At 43.4% G+C, this 15,592-nt stretch overlaps 1 protein-coding gene across 1 annotated transcript in view; it reads left to right on the top strand.

Annotated features, from left to right (window-relative positions):
* Positions 1-15,592, top strand: part of EHHADH (enoyl-CoA hydratase and 3-hydroxyacyl CoA dehydrogenase) — a 54,415-nt gene that overhangs the window by 15,451 nt on the left and 23,372 nt on the right. Inside the window, exon 5 of the mRNA XM_056121849.1 lies at positions 10,639-10,743. Coding sequence (XP_055977824.1) covers positions 10,639-10,743 — 105 coding nt within the window. The remainder of the gene's footprint in view (positions 1-10,638; positions 10,744-15,592) is intronic.

The raw sequence follows: 15,592 nt of genomic DNA, 5'->3' as shown, positions 1-15,592 counted from the left end.
AGCAAATGCCTTACCCCTGTACTATCTCTCCAGCCATTAACTTTATTTTTGTCCATTTTCATCCAGAGAATGTTGTTTATTTTCTCTCCTATGCTGAGCCCTGTTCTCGACCTTGGGCCTATAGTAGAGAACCAAGTCGGCAAAAATTCCTGCTCTTATGGAGATGATACAGAGAAGATAGAACAGTCTTCATGGTCTGGATCGTATTTCATTAATTCTAAACGCCCTGTTTCCCCCACATCTTAAACATCAGGAAGCTCCTTACTGGGAACCAGGGTTTCATTGCCAGTATTTTTTTCTTTTTTATATTATATTATATTTTATTTTATTTTATTTTTTATTTTTATTAGTGAAACACCATGAGGTGCAGTTGTAGACTTACAAATTTTTGTGCTTGGGTTTCAGTATTTTCCCTGTTCTAGTTTCTCTGGGTCAGGCATTTGGGAGCAACTTAGTTGAGTTCTCACCCAGGGTTTCTCATGTGGTTGTTGTAGTCAAGGCAAGTTCTGGTGCTCTCATCCTTTGGACCCTTGTCAGGGGGTGGAGGGTCTTTTTCCTAACCCGCTCGCTCACTGGATGACTTGTTGACTCTGACTGTTGACATGAGGCTGCTTTCCACACCCCCTTCATGGACTCCTAAAGTTTCCTATATGTCTTCCCAAAATGAGAGTTGGCTTCCTCTGGAGTGAGGGAGTCCGAGGAAAATGGAAAAGTCCTTTATGACCTTGCTTTGGAGTCTTATATCTTTAGGGTTGCTTTTGCTTTTGTTTGGGGGTCATATCCTGCAATGTGCAGGACCCCAAGTTCAATCCCTGATGGCTCATGTCTCCGAAAGAACCCCACTGGGTGTGGCTCTGGTGGCCCCAGAACTACTGGATTGTGCATTGCCACACATATTGCAAGGAGTGGCTCCTTGATCTCATGAGCACTGCTTGGTATGCCTCCCTTTACAGGAAAAGATCGTTCTAGCTTTCAAACATGCACTAAGGGCAGAAGATAGAAGACTTGGGCTGGGGTTGTAGCTCAGTGATAGAGCTCTTGAATTGTATGTGTGAGACCCTGGGGGAAGGAGGGATGGAGAGAGGGGGAGAAGAGAGAGAAGAAGAAGAAGGAGGAGGAGGAGGAGGAGGAGGAGGAGGAGGAGAAGGAGGAGGAGAAGGAGGAGGAGGAGGAGGAGGAGGAGGAGGAAGAGGAAGAAGAAGGTAGAAGAAGAAGAAGAAAAAGAAGAGGAAGAGGAAGAGGAAGAGGAAGAGGAAGAGAGTGGGAAAGAGAAAGAAAGGAGGGAGAGGAAATGAGAAGACTGGATAGAGGTCTGCTATAATAATCCCAGGGAGTGGTGCTGGGAAATTGGACCTGGTCGCAAGGTAAATATGAGGCACAGTCAAATTCTGGATGTGTTTTGAAGGTAAAAACAATGGGATTTTGTGAGAGATCAGATGGTGATGTAAGAGAAACAGGAGGGTGAAGGATGATGATTCTGAGGTCTAAGGAGCAGAAAGGATGGCGCTGTTGCCGAGGGAGGGGTCTCTTTTGAGGTTCTTGCCACACACACACACACACACACACACAGACACACAAACCCTTGCAGGCCAGTGACTGCACCAAGAACTTCTGCGCATGGTTCATAATCAGTCCTTGGAGTCGCCTTCCCAGCTCCAGATTCTCTTTCAGAACCTCCAGAAGCAGTGCTGTTCTGCTGACCTGTTTTGGAGTTATGACCCCCTGCATTAAGATCACTGTATCACTCTCATCCTGTTGTTCATCGATTTACTCAAGTGGGCACCAGTAACGTCTCTATTCATCCCAGCCCTGAAATTTTAGCAGCCTCTCCTTACTCGTCTTTCCCAATGATTGGAGGCTCTTTCGAGGTCAGGGGAATGAGACCTGTTCTAGTTACTGGTTTTGGTATATCGAATACACCACGGGGAGCCTGCCAGGCTCTGCCCGTGCGGGCGAGATACTCTCAGTAGCTTTTCGGGCTCTCTGAGAGGCATATATATATATTTATATTATATTATTATTATAATATTTATATTTATAATCACGATCACGACCACCCTGTTGTTCGTCGATTGCCTCGAGCAGGTGCCAGTAACGTCTTCTTCGTCCTAGCCCTGAGATTTTTTTTTTTTAAAGTGCCATATTCAAGGCTTTTTCAGGGTTAGGAGAATGAGACTCATCATTGTTACTGGTATTTGGCATATTGGGTATACCACGGGGAGTTTGCCAGACTCTGCCGTGTGGGCATGTTACATTTGGTAGCCTGCCAGTTTGACCAAATTAGGAATGAGATGATAAGATGTCGCGCGGCCTGAGTGTGATGATCTCTGGATCCTGGCCGTTGTTGGAGTTACACGGCAGTTGGTGGGTGTAACTGTCTAGTTACTGGCAGATCCAGTCCCAAACTGTGCAGGCTTGGAGATCTCAGCCCCGGGTCCCACACACCTGGGTTCCTCTGTCAGTTCTTATATGCGTGAGGCTCATCCAAGTGTGTGGAGAGTGCTCCCAGCAAGGCCTTGGCTGGGCCTCGGTGGTCTTCAGCTGTTGGGCCCTGGTGGAGACAGTCAGGCATAGGGTAGGAGACTCTGTCTTGTTCTCTCCCAGGAGCTGAGTGTGATGATCTCATAATTATTTATATTATATTTATATATTATTTATATATATATATTTCTCCCTATGATTTGTTGCCTACTGTCTGAACTCCATCAACATGGTGTGGTAATTATGGAAAATGAGTAGGAAGTGTCTTATGATGACTGCAGCGCGGCCATGCGGTCCAAAGGCAGCCCGGAGCGTGGTGGCAGTTGGGTAGTGGAGGTCGGCTGCCTGGGCTGGGTCCCTTGGGGCAGGGAGGGCTCTCACCTGCCCCCTTCTGGGGTGCCCTGAGTCAAAACATCCTGGCACAGAGTCTGGTGGCATGGTTATGGGGTTCTTGTGTGAAAAAGAGAGAAGAGGTACCCAGTGGCTTATTTTGGAAACACCTCATTTTATACTCCTGTCTAGGAGGAGCAGCTGTGAGTTCTGGAGGGTGGTCGATGAGGAGATTATCTGATCCTGGCAGGGAGTGGCTTATGGGTGTGACCCCTGGGTCACTGGAAACTGGGGGAAGCGGTCAGTGGATCTCTGCTCCTGGGTCCCATTGAGCCCAGAGTCTAAAGTCACAAAGTTCCGCATTACCTGGGTTCTGTGGGACTTCACTCCTGCGTGAGGCTTGGTTTGAGCATCCGGAAAATGGCCTAGAGCATGGTGGCAGTTGAGTAGTGGAGGTCGGCTGCTGGGGCTGGGTCCCTTGAGGTGGGGAGGGCTCTCGCTTGTCCCCCTCTGAACTGAGATACTAAATGTATATTGTTTTAAGTTGTTGTGTTTGTGTTAGTTTGTACAGGACGCTCATACAGTAGCCATTAATAATGATATACTAGGATTCCTGCTTTTTGGGTTGGAAAACAATATTTTTTTCTAATAAAGGAGGCTAAAAACAAATTATTTGAAAGTTGAAGATTCCTTATTAATGTGAATGAGGGAGAAACACAGCTTTGTAGGAAATGTCCCTATAGGAAATTAATAAATAGTCCTTTAGGTTGGAAAATAACTGGCTAATATTTCCTGATTAGCAATGCATTTGATGGAGTGGCAAAACCACCAACTCTCCAAATACCCTTCAGAACTACTTCTGGAGGGGCCAGAAAGCTAGTTCAAGGGGTGAGTCACTTGCCTTGCGTGTGGCCAACACTGGTTTAGTCCCTGTCATGGCATACGATTCCCCAAGCACCTCCAAGAGTGATCCCTGAGCACAGAGCCAGGAATAAGCCGCGAGCTTTGCCGGATGTGACCCAAAAACCAAAAACAAAAGATACACAAAATGTCAATGAAGTCAGCAGACTTGGAAGGTATATGATGATCTCTGCTAAGGCTAAGAAAAGCTATGTGGGGCGAGGGACATAGAAAAGGACTTAAAGCACATGCCTTGCAATGCTACAAACTCGGCCGAGATCCCCAACGCCACTTATGGTCCCTTGAGCTGTGCCAGGCATGACCCTTGAGCACAGAACCAGGAATAGCCCCTAAGCACTGCTGGGTGTAATTCCTCCGACCCTCCAAACACACCATAGGAGAGTTATCAAAGCACAAAGGAAAGGTTAGAAGCAGTATCCAAAGAGAAAAAAAAATAGGAGAAACTCTTCAAATAGAAAATAAAGCTAGAAATTGTGTTTCAACAAGCCCAATATTTTCCTGGACAAACTGCTGAGGACAGGTCATTGCTCTGATTTATTTTGGTCACCGTTTTGTCAGCTCTATGGGATGAGAATAAAACATGGCCAAGGGTTACTTTACAAAAGAACTAAACTCACTCTGGTCACAGAGAGAGGCTAAACGCATGTAGCGTTCATCTAACAGATGAAAGCCGTCTTTGCCATGGGAATCCACCTTAGGATAAGGCAATGTGGGGGCCTGGGTGTGTGCGGAAGGCCACGGAGTGGGTGGGGGTAGGGGTGGATGTGGGGAGTTTGTGCAGCCAGAGATGTTTCCATAATAAGGCACTGGGTACCTCTTCTTTCTTTCTCACACAAGGTTACCCTGGAATTTTCCAGAGACTGTTATGTGCTATGCGCCTTCATAACAGATGGAATGCAGATAACAGATGTGAGACTCCAACTATGTCTTTTTTTTCTTTTTGGGTCACACCTGGCAATGCTCAGGGGTTACTCGTGGCTCTGCACTCAGGAATTACTCCTGGCGGTGTTCGGGGAACCATATGGGATGCTGGAAATCGAGCAGCCAGGCAAATGCCCTACCCACTGCAAGGCAAATGCCCTACCCACTGTGCTATTGCTCCAGCCCCAACTGTGTCTTCTTAGGCCAGGCATTAAGAATTTTGTAAAAATATGAACCAATGGCACCGTTCCATTTCTTTTTTTAATTTAGAAAACATACTCATCTCAATAAAAATGAACTATGTTAACATGCAATAGGCTGGTTGTTAATCTTAGGTGATTTAGTAAGGAAGTATTCAAAATTTCTGCTTTAATTTCTAGTATAGGAAATATTGATTAAAATGCCCCCCAAATAAACAAAAGCTTTTTGAATTCCTCCAAACTTTTAAATGTAAAGGGATTCAATCAAAGACTTAAGTATTTGGGAACTTGGACTCTAAGTCCCTGTGTTTTTACACTTTCACTGTCACTGTCCTCCCATTGTTCATCGATTTGCTCGAATGGGCCCAGTAACATTGTGAGACTTGTTGTTACTGTTTTTGGCATATTGAATACATCATGGGTAGCTTGCCAGGCTTTGCTGTGCTGGCGAGATACTCTTGGTAGCTTGCTGGTAGCTTGCCGGACTCCCGGAGAGGGGCAGAGGAATCAAACTAGGGTCGTCCAGGTTGGCCGCATGCAAGGCAAATGCCCTACTCGCTGTGCTATCGCTCCAGCCTGTGTTTAGAAACCACAATATGAAATGTTTTTATTTTTGTTTTTGGGTCACATCTGGCGATGCCCAGGGGTTACTTCTGACTCTGCACTCAGGAATTACTCCTGGCAGTGCTTGGAGGAAAGTATTGGAACCTAACCTAGGTTGGTCACATGCTAAGCCCTTCGCTAGTTCTGGCCCCACAATATAAAAATTGTTATGTATATAATTCAGATTAGGATAAAATGAGTCTACGTGCATAAGAATTGCTTATTTTGAAAAAGAATGGGAAGGGTATTACAAATCCTCCAGAGTATAAAAGGAGATTTAGTAAAGTACAGACATTACATTGCTTTAGTTTAGGAAGATTTAAAATTTACATGGTTCTAGTAAATACCCCTTTAAGAATGTGAACTATTTCAAGCATCTAAGAAGAATTTATAAGAGGATGTCTGCAACTCAACATTCTAAACAACTTCAGAGCACATAGGACGGTTCCTTCTGCAAGTCAAAGTAGGAAGGAAGCAAGGAGGCATGAAATATATTGGGGAAACTGCCACAGTGTGAAATGAGTTTGTAAATTCTAAGATTTATAGGAATTAAAGCACATGGGGGGGTGGAATATTGAGGAATTTTGTAGCTGCTGTCGGTATTAAGTGTGAAGAGCTAGAGTATCTTGTGGGGAAGTGAGGAACAAAATGGATGTCTTTTATGAAACGAAATCAAGTGAACAAGGATAGCCTTTTCCAAAGCGCGGCTGCTTCAGGAAATAGAACTATTTTTAACACGAAGAAAGGGGGTAAGAACTGAGTATGATGGATCTTGATTTGCATAGAAAAGGTCACAGTCAATTGGAAGAAAGGCAACATTAGAGCCACACACCTAATTCTAAAATAGTTTGCATGATTCCCCACATTTCCCTCCCCTGAAATGCTGTGATGAAGCGGATGGCTGGGCGATGGTTCTCCCACACTAAGTGAAGGGTCACCTGTTAGGTCACAGTGCCCACACCTTGGCTGTGGTGGTCACTGAGGGTCACGCTCTTTTCGGAGTCACACTTTTCGTGGTCGTGCTGGGGTGCCCTCGAATAGTTTTCCTTGATGGCTGTTCTCACACACAGAGCTCGCACTCCTGGTCTCACATTTCTTGCTTGTTGCAGTACTTTGTTGCCGGCAACTGCATCCATTCGTTGTGCTGTGCAAACATACACACAGCCACACCTGCAGTGATGCAGCTGGAGCTGCAGCTCTGGGCTCTCAACCAAGCTGCCACCACTGTGCTCGGCGTATGCGGCAGTTTGAACTCTAGTATGCTGGCAAGGCTGTACCACCTTAACCACTGAGCCATCTCTAATTTTAAGGAAAATATTTTTAAATTGAATCAGATAAAGGGTTACAAAGCTGTTCACGACTGGGTTTCAGTCATACAATGTTCCAACACCCATCCCTCTACCAGTGTACATTTCCCAGCACCGATATCCCCAGTTTCCCTTTTTAACCCCCAACTCACCCTCCCCAGCTCACCACCCCAGCCTGCCTTAATGCCAGACACCTCTCCTCCTCCTCTTCTTCCTCTTCTTCCTCCTCCTCCTCCTCTTCCTCTTCCTCTTCCTCCGCCTCCTTCACTTCCTCCTTTCTCTCTCTCTCTCTCTCTCTCTCTCTCTCTCTCTCTCTCTCTCTCTCTCTCTCTCTCTCTCTCTCTCCCCCTTTTTGGGCATTATGGTTTGCAGTACAGATACTGAAAGGTTATCATGTGTTTCCTCAAGGAGATTTTTTAAATGACAGCTGGGACCAGAGATAGAGAACAGAGGTTAAGGTGCCTTCCTTTGCCAGGGATCATTTCCTGGGCACAGAGACAGGAAGAGCCTCTGAGCACTGCAGAGCTGCCCCCTTCCCCTCCCCAACCCATAACATCTGTAACGGGTGTCCCGTAGGAAGATTTTTTTCTCAACGGTTAGAAAAAGAATCATTAAGAAAATTGGGAAAAAAATACTGTCGGCCCAGCTTCGTGTAGTGGCATTGCAGTTACAATTGCTCTGAGCTGGGCACTTGGGGGAGCCCCTTGGATAATGGTAGTTTTCAACAATGAGGGCAATGCAGGGAAGAAAAGAGGTTAAATCTCAGTCCTTGGGCTCAAAATATATGCAGTTCAATGGAGAACTGTGTCTTTGGGATCTTGAAACAGAATAAAACTATCAGGAGCCTGACTCTCTGAGAATAACGGTGGGACTTCTTCACTTTTATGAAATCCAGGTCAGATGAAATCTTTCAGCTGACGGAAATTTTAGACCATGATACGGTTATTTCACACCACCCCTGCCCACTGTTCCTGAACACTGCTGAACAGAGACGAGACCCAATGCCCACTGCCCTTCTCTACCCGGAGGAGATCAGGAAGGCTGTTTTCAAAAGTGCTTCTGTAACACCACCCAAATACCACTGTTTCCAAGTGACCCCAGTCCAAAATCATCAACAGTCTTTCTGACCATGAGGGAATGGGTGTTGGAACATTGTATGTACGACTGAGACTTGATCATTAACAGCCTTTAAAGTATATCTCATGCTGATTCAATAAAAATATGTTAAAAAAGAAAACGAGCTCAGGGATGGAGAGATAGCACAGTGATTAAGGCACTTGCCTAGCACATGACAGACACAGATTCAGTCCTTAGCATGGGTTCAATCCACTGAGCCCCCACTAGTGGTGGTCCCTGAACTCAGAACCGGAAAGTGGGAGGGGGAAGGAAGGAAGGAAGGAAGGAAGGAAGGAAGGATAGCATGCAAAGGAAGAAAGGGAGGGAGGAAGGAAGGAAGGAAGGAAGGAAGGAAGGAAGGAAGGAAGGAAGGAAGGAAGGATAGCAAGGATAGCATGCAAAGGAAGGGAGGGAGGGAGGGAGGGAGGGAAGGAAGGAAGGAAGGAAGGAAGGAAGGAAGGAAGGAAGGAAAGAAGGAAGGAAGGAAGGAAGGATAGCATGCAAAGGAAGAAAGGGAGAGAGGGAGGGAGGGAGGAAGGAAGGAAGGAAGGAAGGAAGGAAGGAAGGAAGGAAGGAAGGAAGGATGGATAGCAAGGATAGCATGCTCCTGACTCTGATCTGATTCTGGCACCACCTGGTCCTCAGAACACTGTTGGATGTGACCCCAGGGGCACCCAGCACTGTCAGATGCCTAAGTCTTCCCTAGAACTGCAGGGCCAGAGCAGCTTCACATCCTCAAGTCCTTGCATTGAACCACTTGCCCTGGTTGGCTGAAAATCACCTGTGAGGTCCCTGAGCCTCGTGTGTACAGCTGAAGAGGCAGCCACTGCCACCTTCCCCCAAAGAGCCTGGAGCAGGAGGGATTGCCCCGAGAAAGGCACCCATCAGCACTAGCAGATTGTGGAACTGTGACCATCAATGATGATGTGATGGTGGCTGCTCAGAAGGCAAGATCGCTGGCACAAAGCAAGTTAGTGTACTTAGCTCCTTCTTCCGACTCTAGGTTAATGGATGCCTTGGTCCCTTTGCCTCCGTCAAACTGTGCAAGTGAAATGCCATAAGAACTCCACGGGAAAAGCTCAGGGGTTGATGCAAACAAATCTTCATCAAATTTCTGTGATGTCCCAGACCTGCCCTTCTGTTCTGGATACTGGATGCTCCTAGCATTTCCACTAGTTGCCACTAGGTGTCGCCACCTATAAAGTGAGATTTAGTGTGCTAAGAATTCTCAACAAGGGGCTAGAGTGATAGATAGTACAGCCGGTCTTGCATGCCATCGATCTGTATTTGGCCCCCGGCATCCCGTATGGTCCCCCGAGCACCACCAGGAGTGATTCTTGAGTGCAAAGTGAGGAGTAACCCCTGAGCATTGCCTGGGTATGGCTAAAATAATAATATAATAATAAGTCTCAATAAAATACTTGGCCAAGTTTCTGATGATGGGCGATGCCCCACCTGCCCCAGGCTTGAAGGAACAATGTCTGTTTCCTTGTTGGCTCCTGGATCGGCCATTCATCCCATTCGTCCTTTGTAATAGTTTTTATTATTATTATTAATATTATTTTGACTAAATAGCTTCTTCCCGACTTACCCAACCATATGAATTTTGGTCACTGTCTTTTTGTTGTTGTCATCAATAACCCCAGCTGTTTGCTGCTATACAAACAGGTATACTCACTCTTGTTGCTATTGCCGCTATTATAAATCATTCGTATTATCTTCATCTACTGCTATAGAGTTTACAAAGTGCTTCTGTAGAGACATAAGAGACTCTCCAGAGATTATAGTTAGACATTTAATACTCATATTTATTAAAGTGAGCATGATTCTTTTCACTTAATGGTGATGAAATTCTGGCCCCAATACAGCTCTTCATAAAAGAGCTAGAGCTTGAGGGGCTGGAGCAAGAACACAGTAAAATAAATAAAAGGCCCTCCCGTTGATCATCGATTTGCTCGAGCGGGCCCAGTAACGTCTCCATTGGAGACTTTGTTGTTACTGTGTTTGGCATATCGAATACATCACGGAGAGCTTGCCAGGCTCTGCCATGCGGGCGAGATACTCTCGGTAGCTTGCCGGGCTCTCCGAGAGGGGCGGAGGAATCGAACTCGGGTCAGCCATGTTGGCTGCGTGCAAGGCAAACGCCCTACCGCTGTGCTATCGCTCCAGCCCAAGAACACGATGGGTAGGGCATTTGCCATGCATGCGGCCAACCCAGGTTCGATCCCCAGCATCCCATATGGTCCCCTGAGCACCGCCAGGAGTAATTCCTCAGTGCAAAGCCAAGAGTAACCACTGAGCATCGCCGGGTGTGACCCAAAAAGAAAAAAAAAAGAGCTAGAGCTTGAATTCAAGATTTCTTGCTTTTTTTCTGCAGTACTCTCTCCACTGCAGCTGTCAATAGGGCACTTAATTGTTTCATTTAATAATAGCTGTTGAGGGCTGGAGAAATAGCTCTGGGGACCGAGCACATACTTTGCATATGGTAGACTCAAGTTTGATCCCTTGCATAGCCTGAGCTATGGAGTCTGGAGGGACCCCCTTCCCCCCCACCCTCCTTCCCGGCACCACCACCAAGCCCTGCGCTGAGAGTAGCCATAAGCACTTTGGGTGTGGCACAACAGTAACAACAACAACTAGTAATAATAGTGATCCAGGACAGATAACCTGCCTTATGAGAGAGTTGTAATGCTTTTGCTTTCGTCTTATGTTGTTCTTTGAGCTTTTTAATTTTGTTGTGTCATTATTTTTTCTTTTAGGGAGATTTGTTTCGTCCCATGAAGCACTCAAACTGGGTATTATAGATGAGATCGTGAACTCAGATCCTGTTGAAGCAGGACTCAAATTTGCCCAGAGAATTTCAGGTAAGCTGATAATAATTAAAAATTGCACAGGATTGAATGTCCATTTTAATAAGGAATTCCATTATCTGCCACGCGATCTTTGTGATGGAATTTGGCATGACTTGGATGAGAAACTTACATGCAATATAGTCTTGATGTAACATGAACATCATGATATAGTCTGTTCAGTGAAAAAGCATCATTGTGTAATAAGAAAGAGGGGATGAAATTAAATATCAGCATGGAGAAAATATATAACAAAACTATCTATGTGTAAAATCTTGAATTCATCTGAATAGTTAATGGTTGGCTCTAGGAATAGGGTTGTTTTGCCAGACAAGCAACTGGAAATTCTTTTTAATGTCTGCTCTTCTCTACTTAAAAGATTTTTAGAATTTTTTTTTTATTGTGGGACTAGGGATTAAACAGAGGACTGAGTACACACAAGGCAAGAGCTTTTCTGTTGAGCAATACTACATTGAATTTTCATTGAATAAGTTTATTTTGTATTAAGAAATTTGATCAAATAAGAACAAACAAGTGTTTTAGAAAATGGAAGTCAGCGTCTATAATTTAACATAATAAAATTATGCTTCTGTCTCGGGAAACTTTTGATTTCTTCCACTAGCTTCTCACTTTATGGACTCATAACATCCCTTTAAAAGATTCTTTGTAGTGGGCATGTCTAGAATTTGTTATTTTTTAATTTTGTTTTATTATTCATTTGTTTTTCTTTTTGGATTACGTCTGGCAGTGCTCAGGGGTTACTCCTGGCCCTGCACTCAGGAATTACTTGTGGTGGTGTTTGGGGGACCATATGAGATGCTGGGGATCAAACCTGGGTCAGCCCTGTCCAAGGCAAATGCCCAATTCACTGTGCTATCACCTCACCTCAGGATGTCTTCTTGTGGGGAAACATCCCACATGCTCAGAACTTATTTCTGGGGCTCTGTATTCAGGGATAACTATGGTAGACTGCATTCAAGGCAAGTACTTGACTTGCTGTACTGTGTATCCGCCACAGTTTTTTTTTTTTAATTCGTCCTTTTCAATTTATCGAGGGTGACAGCAAGAGCAGGTTAGAAATGTCAGAAAGAATTACTGGAAGGAATGTTAAGACAAACAAGTAGAGCTGTGTTCATCTCCCTGCTTGCTGGTCAGTAGTCATCATCATCATTCAAGGACAGTCTTTAGAAGAAGTAATTTAAAAAAAAATACTTTATTTAAGAGCCGTGGTTTGCAAAGTTGTTCATAATACAGTTGTTACAGGCTTTCAGGGCTGGAAAGATAGCATGGCGGGTAGGGCGTTTGCCTTGCATGCGGCCGATCTGGTTGGGTTCAATTCCTCTGTCCCTTTCGGAGAGCCCGGCAAGCTATCAAGAGTATCTTGCCCGCACGGCAAAGCCTGGCAAGCTACCTGTGACATATTCGATATGCCAAGAACAGTAACAACATGTCTCACAGTAGGAGACATTACTGGTGCCTGCTCAAGCAAATCGATGAACAATGGGAGGACAGTGCTACAGTGCTACAGGCTTTCAGTGTTCCAACACCAAACCTACTTTTAGTAGTAACATGCCTTCCATCATTATCTTCATTTTCCCAATAACCCCCAAGTCTTCCCTCTTAGCAGGCACACAGTAATTTATTTTGTATTGTTTATTTACAACTATATGGCCAGTGGAATTATTAAAAGTCCTTCATGAAAGAAAACCTGTGAAAATTGTTATATTTTACCATGGGATTGTTAAGTCCTTGCTTGAGGAGTTACTAAGCTGTTTGCTACTAGATGAGCCTTCTGTGTTTATGTTTTTGTTTGTTGAGCTAAGTTGCCTTCTATGTTACTTTCCCATCTAATTCAGTGTGTGCCTATTTCAGTGGAATTTCAGTCATGTGGATTTTGGAGGTGCTGTTGGGGCCGCATATGCGGTCACACGGTCCATGGACAAGAAGTCATTCTTTTTTGACTCTGAAAGGATCAAACACTTCCCTGAAATAATCTTTCTTTTTGTGGCTCATGCCGGTTGCTATTTCAATTCAATAGTAGAGGCTTGAAAAGGGGACTCCAGGGAACTTGAGAACTGGGGACTCAGCAGGGCTGAGGAGATAGTACAGCCAGTACGAGCTTTACCTTGCAGATGACCTGGGCTTGATTCCCCAGCACCACAGAGGGTCTCCCCCCAAATTCCCTAGGGCTGATTCCCCGAGCACAGAGCCAGGAATAAGCCCTGGGCACAGCCTGGTGTGACCCCAAAAGAAGAATAATCATAAAAATTTAAAAAGAACTGGTGACTCTAGAAAAGAACTAGCAGGTCTTGTTCCAAGTGGGCACGAGTTTCCCACCATCTTTCCCTGCCTTCCAGTCCAGCATGGTTTCATGGTTCCTTTGTGCCTCTTGGCAGAGCTTTCTGTAGTGTTGGAAGTCTCAGGGTTATCTCTTTGCATTAAGGTTCCTAAACTTGTACTGCTCTGAGGCTTAAGATGAGATTCAAGTCTGTCACTTGCACCATGGTTTTAATTTGTCAAGGACCTGATTTCAGCAGGATATTCTTTTCCTTCACTGATTTCCCTAGATTCAGATTTGAGAGTTGCTCCTCCAAAAAAAGAAAATATGAGAATCACAGTCTGGGACATCTATAAGACGTTGCATTCGCGTGCTTAATTTTTAATTTGTTTTAAATGAAAAATTTAAACACTGATGTTGTACTTATAAAAATTGTAAAAATGATCTCTTCAGTCTCAGCAACATAAGTTTGTCCACTTGGTGGCATCCAAATATTGAAGAGGAATCCTCTACTGTAAAAATTGGTAATTCACTTGTTAACAGAATAGCAGTGGTTCTGAGCTTTAGAAAATTAGATGGAACTATTTTAAATTATCATCATGAATATTTTATAGAAATATGTAAAATGCAATATAAAAATGTCTAAAACATAAATTTCCATACATTCTATAATTATAGCTGCTTAGAGTATGTATGAATACAGATAACAACTTAAATACACAGAAATGAAAAGAAGTTTGCTCTCCTCCAAATTTTCCTAAGTGAGTTTTGCTGATGTTTTGATTTTTATTCACCTTTACTGAGGCATCATTTATGCACAATAAAATTCACCCATTTTAAGGGTTGAGTTTGACGGACTTTGCTTATAGTCACGTAACCACAGATATTATCAAGATATAGTTCTGTCATTCTAAATAAGTATTCTCTTATCTTTTTCTGAGATTCTCTGTCCTACTTACCTCTTGACCAATGGGGTAGCAGGCAGAAAACCACCCATCTGCTTTTGCATTGTTTAAATTTCATGTTTCTAGAATCACCTGTAGCCTTTTGTGTCTGATTCCATTTCATTAGCACAGTGTTGAGATTCGTCATCTTATTTCACGTGTTAATTTCTCATTCCTTTTTAACTGCTCAAAAGTAATCATAATGGCATGAGTTTACCATTTGTGTTGTTGTTTATTAGTTGATAAACATTTAGATAGTTTCCACTGTGAACTTACCCAAGGCTTTCTAGGTATAGTCTTTCTTTTCACTTGGGAAAATTCGCTAGCGTGGTAATGGTGGGTCTATAGTAAGTATATGCTTTATTCTTAAAGTGTTTCTTAAATTTGATGTTGCAAACTCGTTAATGACTTGAAAGGCACTGTTAGGAGTCCATTTGGCATTAGGTTCTGTATTGACATTTGCTAATTGTTCCTGTGACCCTGTTCCATTACTTCTCAAATGACCTGATCAGTCTGGCTCTTCTGTTCATAACTATGATTTATTTCTTATCCAGCTCTGTCCAAGCTACTAGAATGGGTCACTCAGAGGTCCTCCCTCTACTTATCTACTTATGCTCCTTATTTTCCCACTACAATTTCACTTACTGTAATCACCTCAAGCTCTATCCATCTTGTTCCAAAGTACACATTTTCATCTTTTTCGTGGCAGAGTAATATTACATTTGGTATATACAGTGTTCTTTATCCAGTCATCTGTTGACTGACCTTCAAGTTAATTTCATATTTTGGCTATTGTGAATAATATTGCAATGAGCATGAGGATGAACATATCTTTTCAAAGTAGAATTTTCATTCTTTGGATATCTAGGAGAGCTATTACTAGATCACGTAGAATTTCCATCTTTTCTTTCTTTATTTTTTTGGCATATTAAAAATATTTATTGTTGGGGCTGGAACGATAGCACGGCGGGTAGGGTGTTTGCCTTGCATGCGGCCAACTCGGGTTCGACTCCCAGCATCCCATATGGTCCCCTAAGCACCGCCAGGAGTAACTCCTGAGTGCAGAGCCAGGAGTAACCCCTGTGCATCGCTGGGTGTGACCCAAAAAACAAAAGAAATAAAAATTAAAAAATTAAAATATTTATTGTCACTTGTTACTGGGAACATGAAAGTCAAAATGGCAATGAGACATCATTTCCTACCCATGAGAAAGGCATACATGAAAAGACGAGTGACCAACTTAAGTGGGGATATGGTGAAAAAGAAATCTTTGGTCATAGTCACTAAAAGATTTTCTTATTTGGCCTTTATGGAAAACAATATAGAGGTTTCCCAAAAAGTAAGCATAGATCTTCCATACAACTCAATTATTACACTACTTGGCATCTACCCAAGAATCTTTTCTTTTTTTAAGTTTTTTTATACCAGTTTCCTATACCAATTTGGCATTTATTGATTTTTGTTTAAGTTATTATTAGTTTATTTTCTAACTTTTAGTTTTGACCTCCCTTATTTTTCTGATATTTTTAGAAATATATTTAAATTTGATTTTTTTTATTATTAGTCTTATCTTCTGAGACAGGCTGGAGCAATAGCACAGATGGTAGGGCATTTGCCTTGCATGCGGCAGATCCGGGTTCAA

The sequence above is a fragment of the Sorex fumeus genome, unplaced genomic scaffold, assembly GCF_029834395.1.
Source record: "Sorex fumeus unplaced genomic scaffold, SorFum_2.1 ptg000044l, whole genome shotgun sequence".
Classification (NCBI taxonomy): Eukaryota; Metazoa; Chordata; class Mammalia; order Eulipotyphla; family Soricidae; genus Sorex; species Sorex fumeus.
The sequence above is the reverse complement of the archived record's forward strand: the minus strand, read 5'-3'. Positions and strand labels throughout refer to the sequence as shown.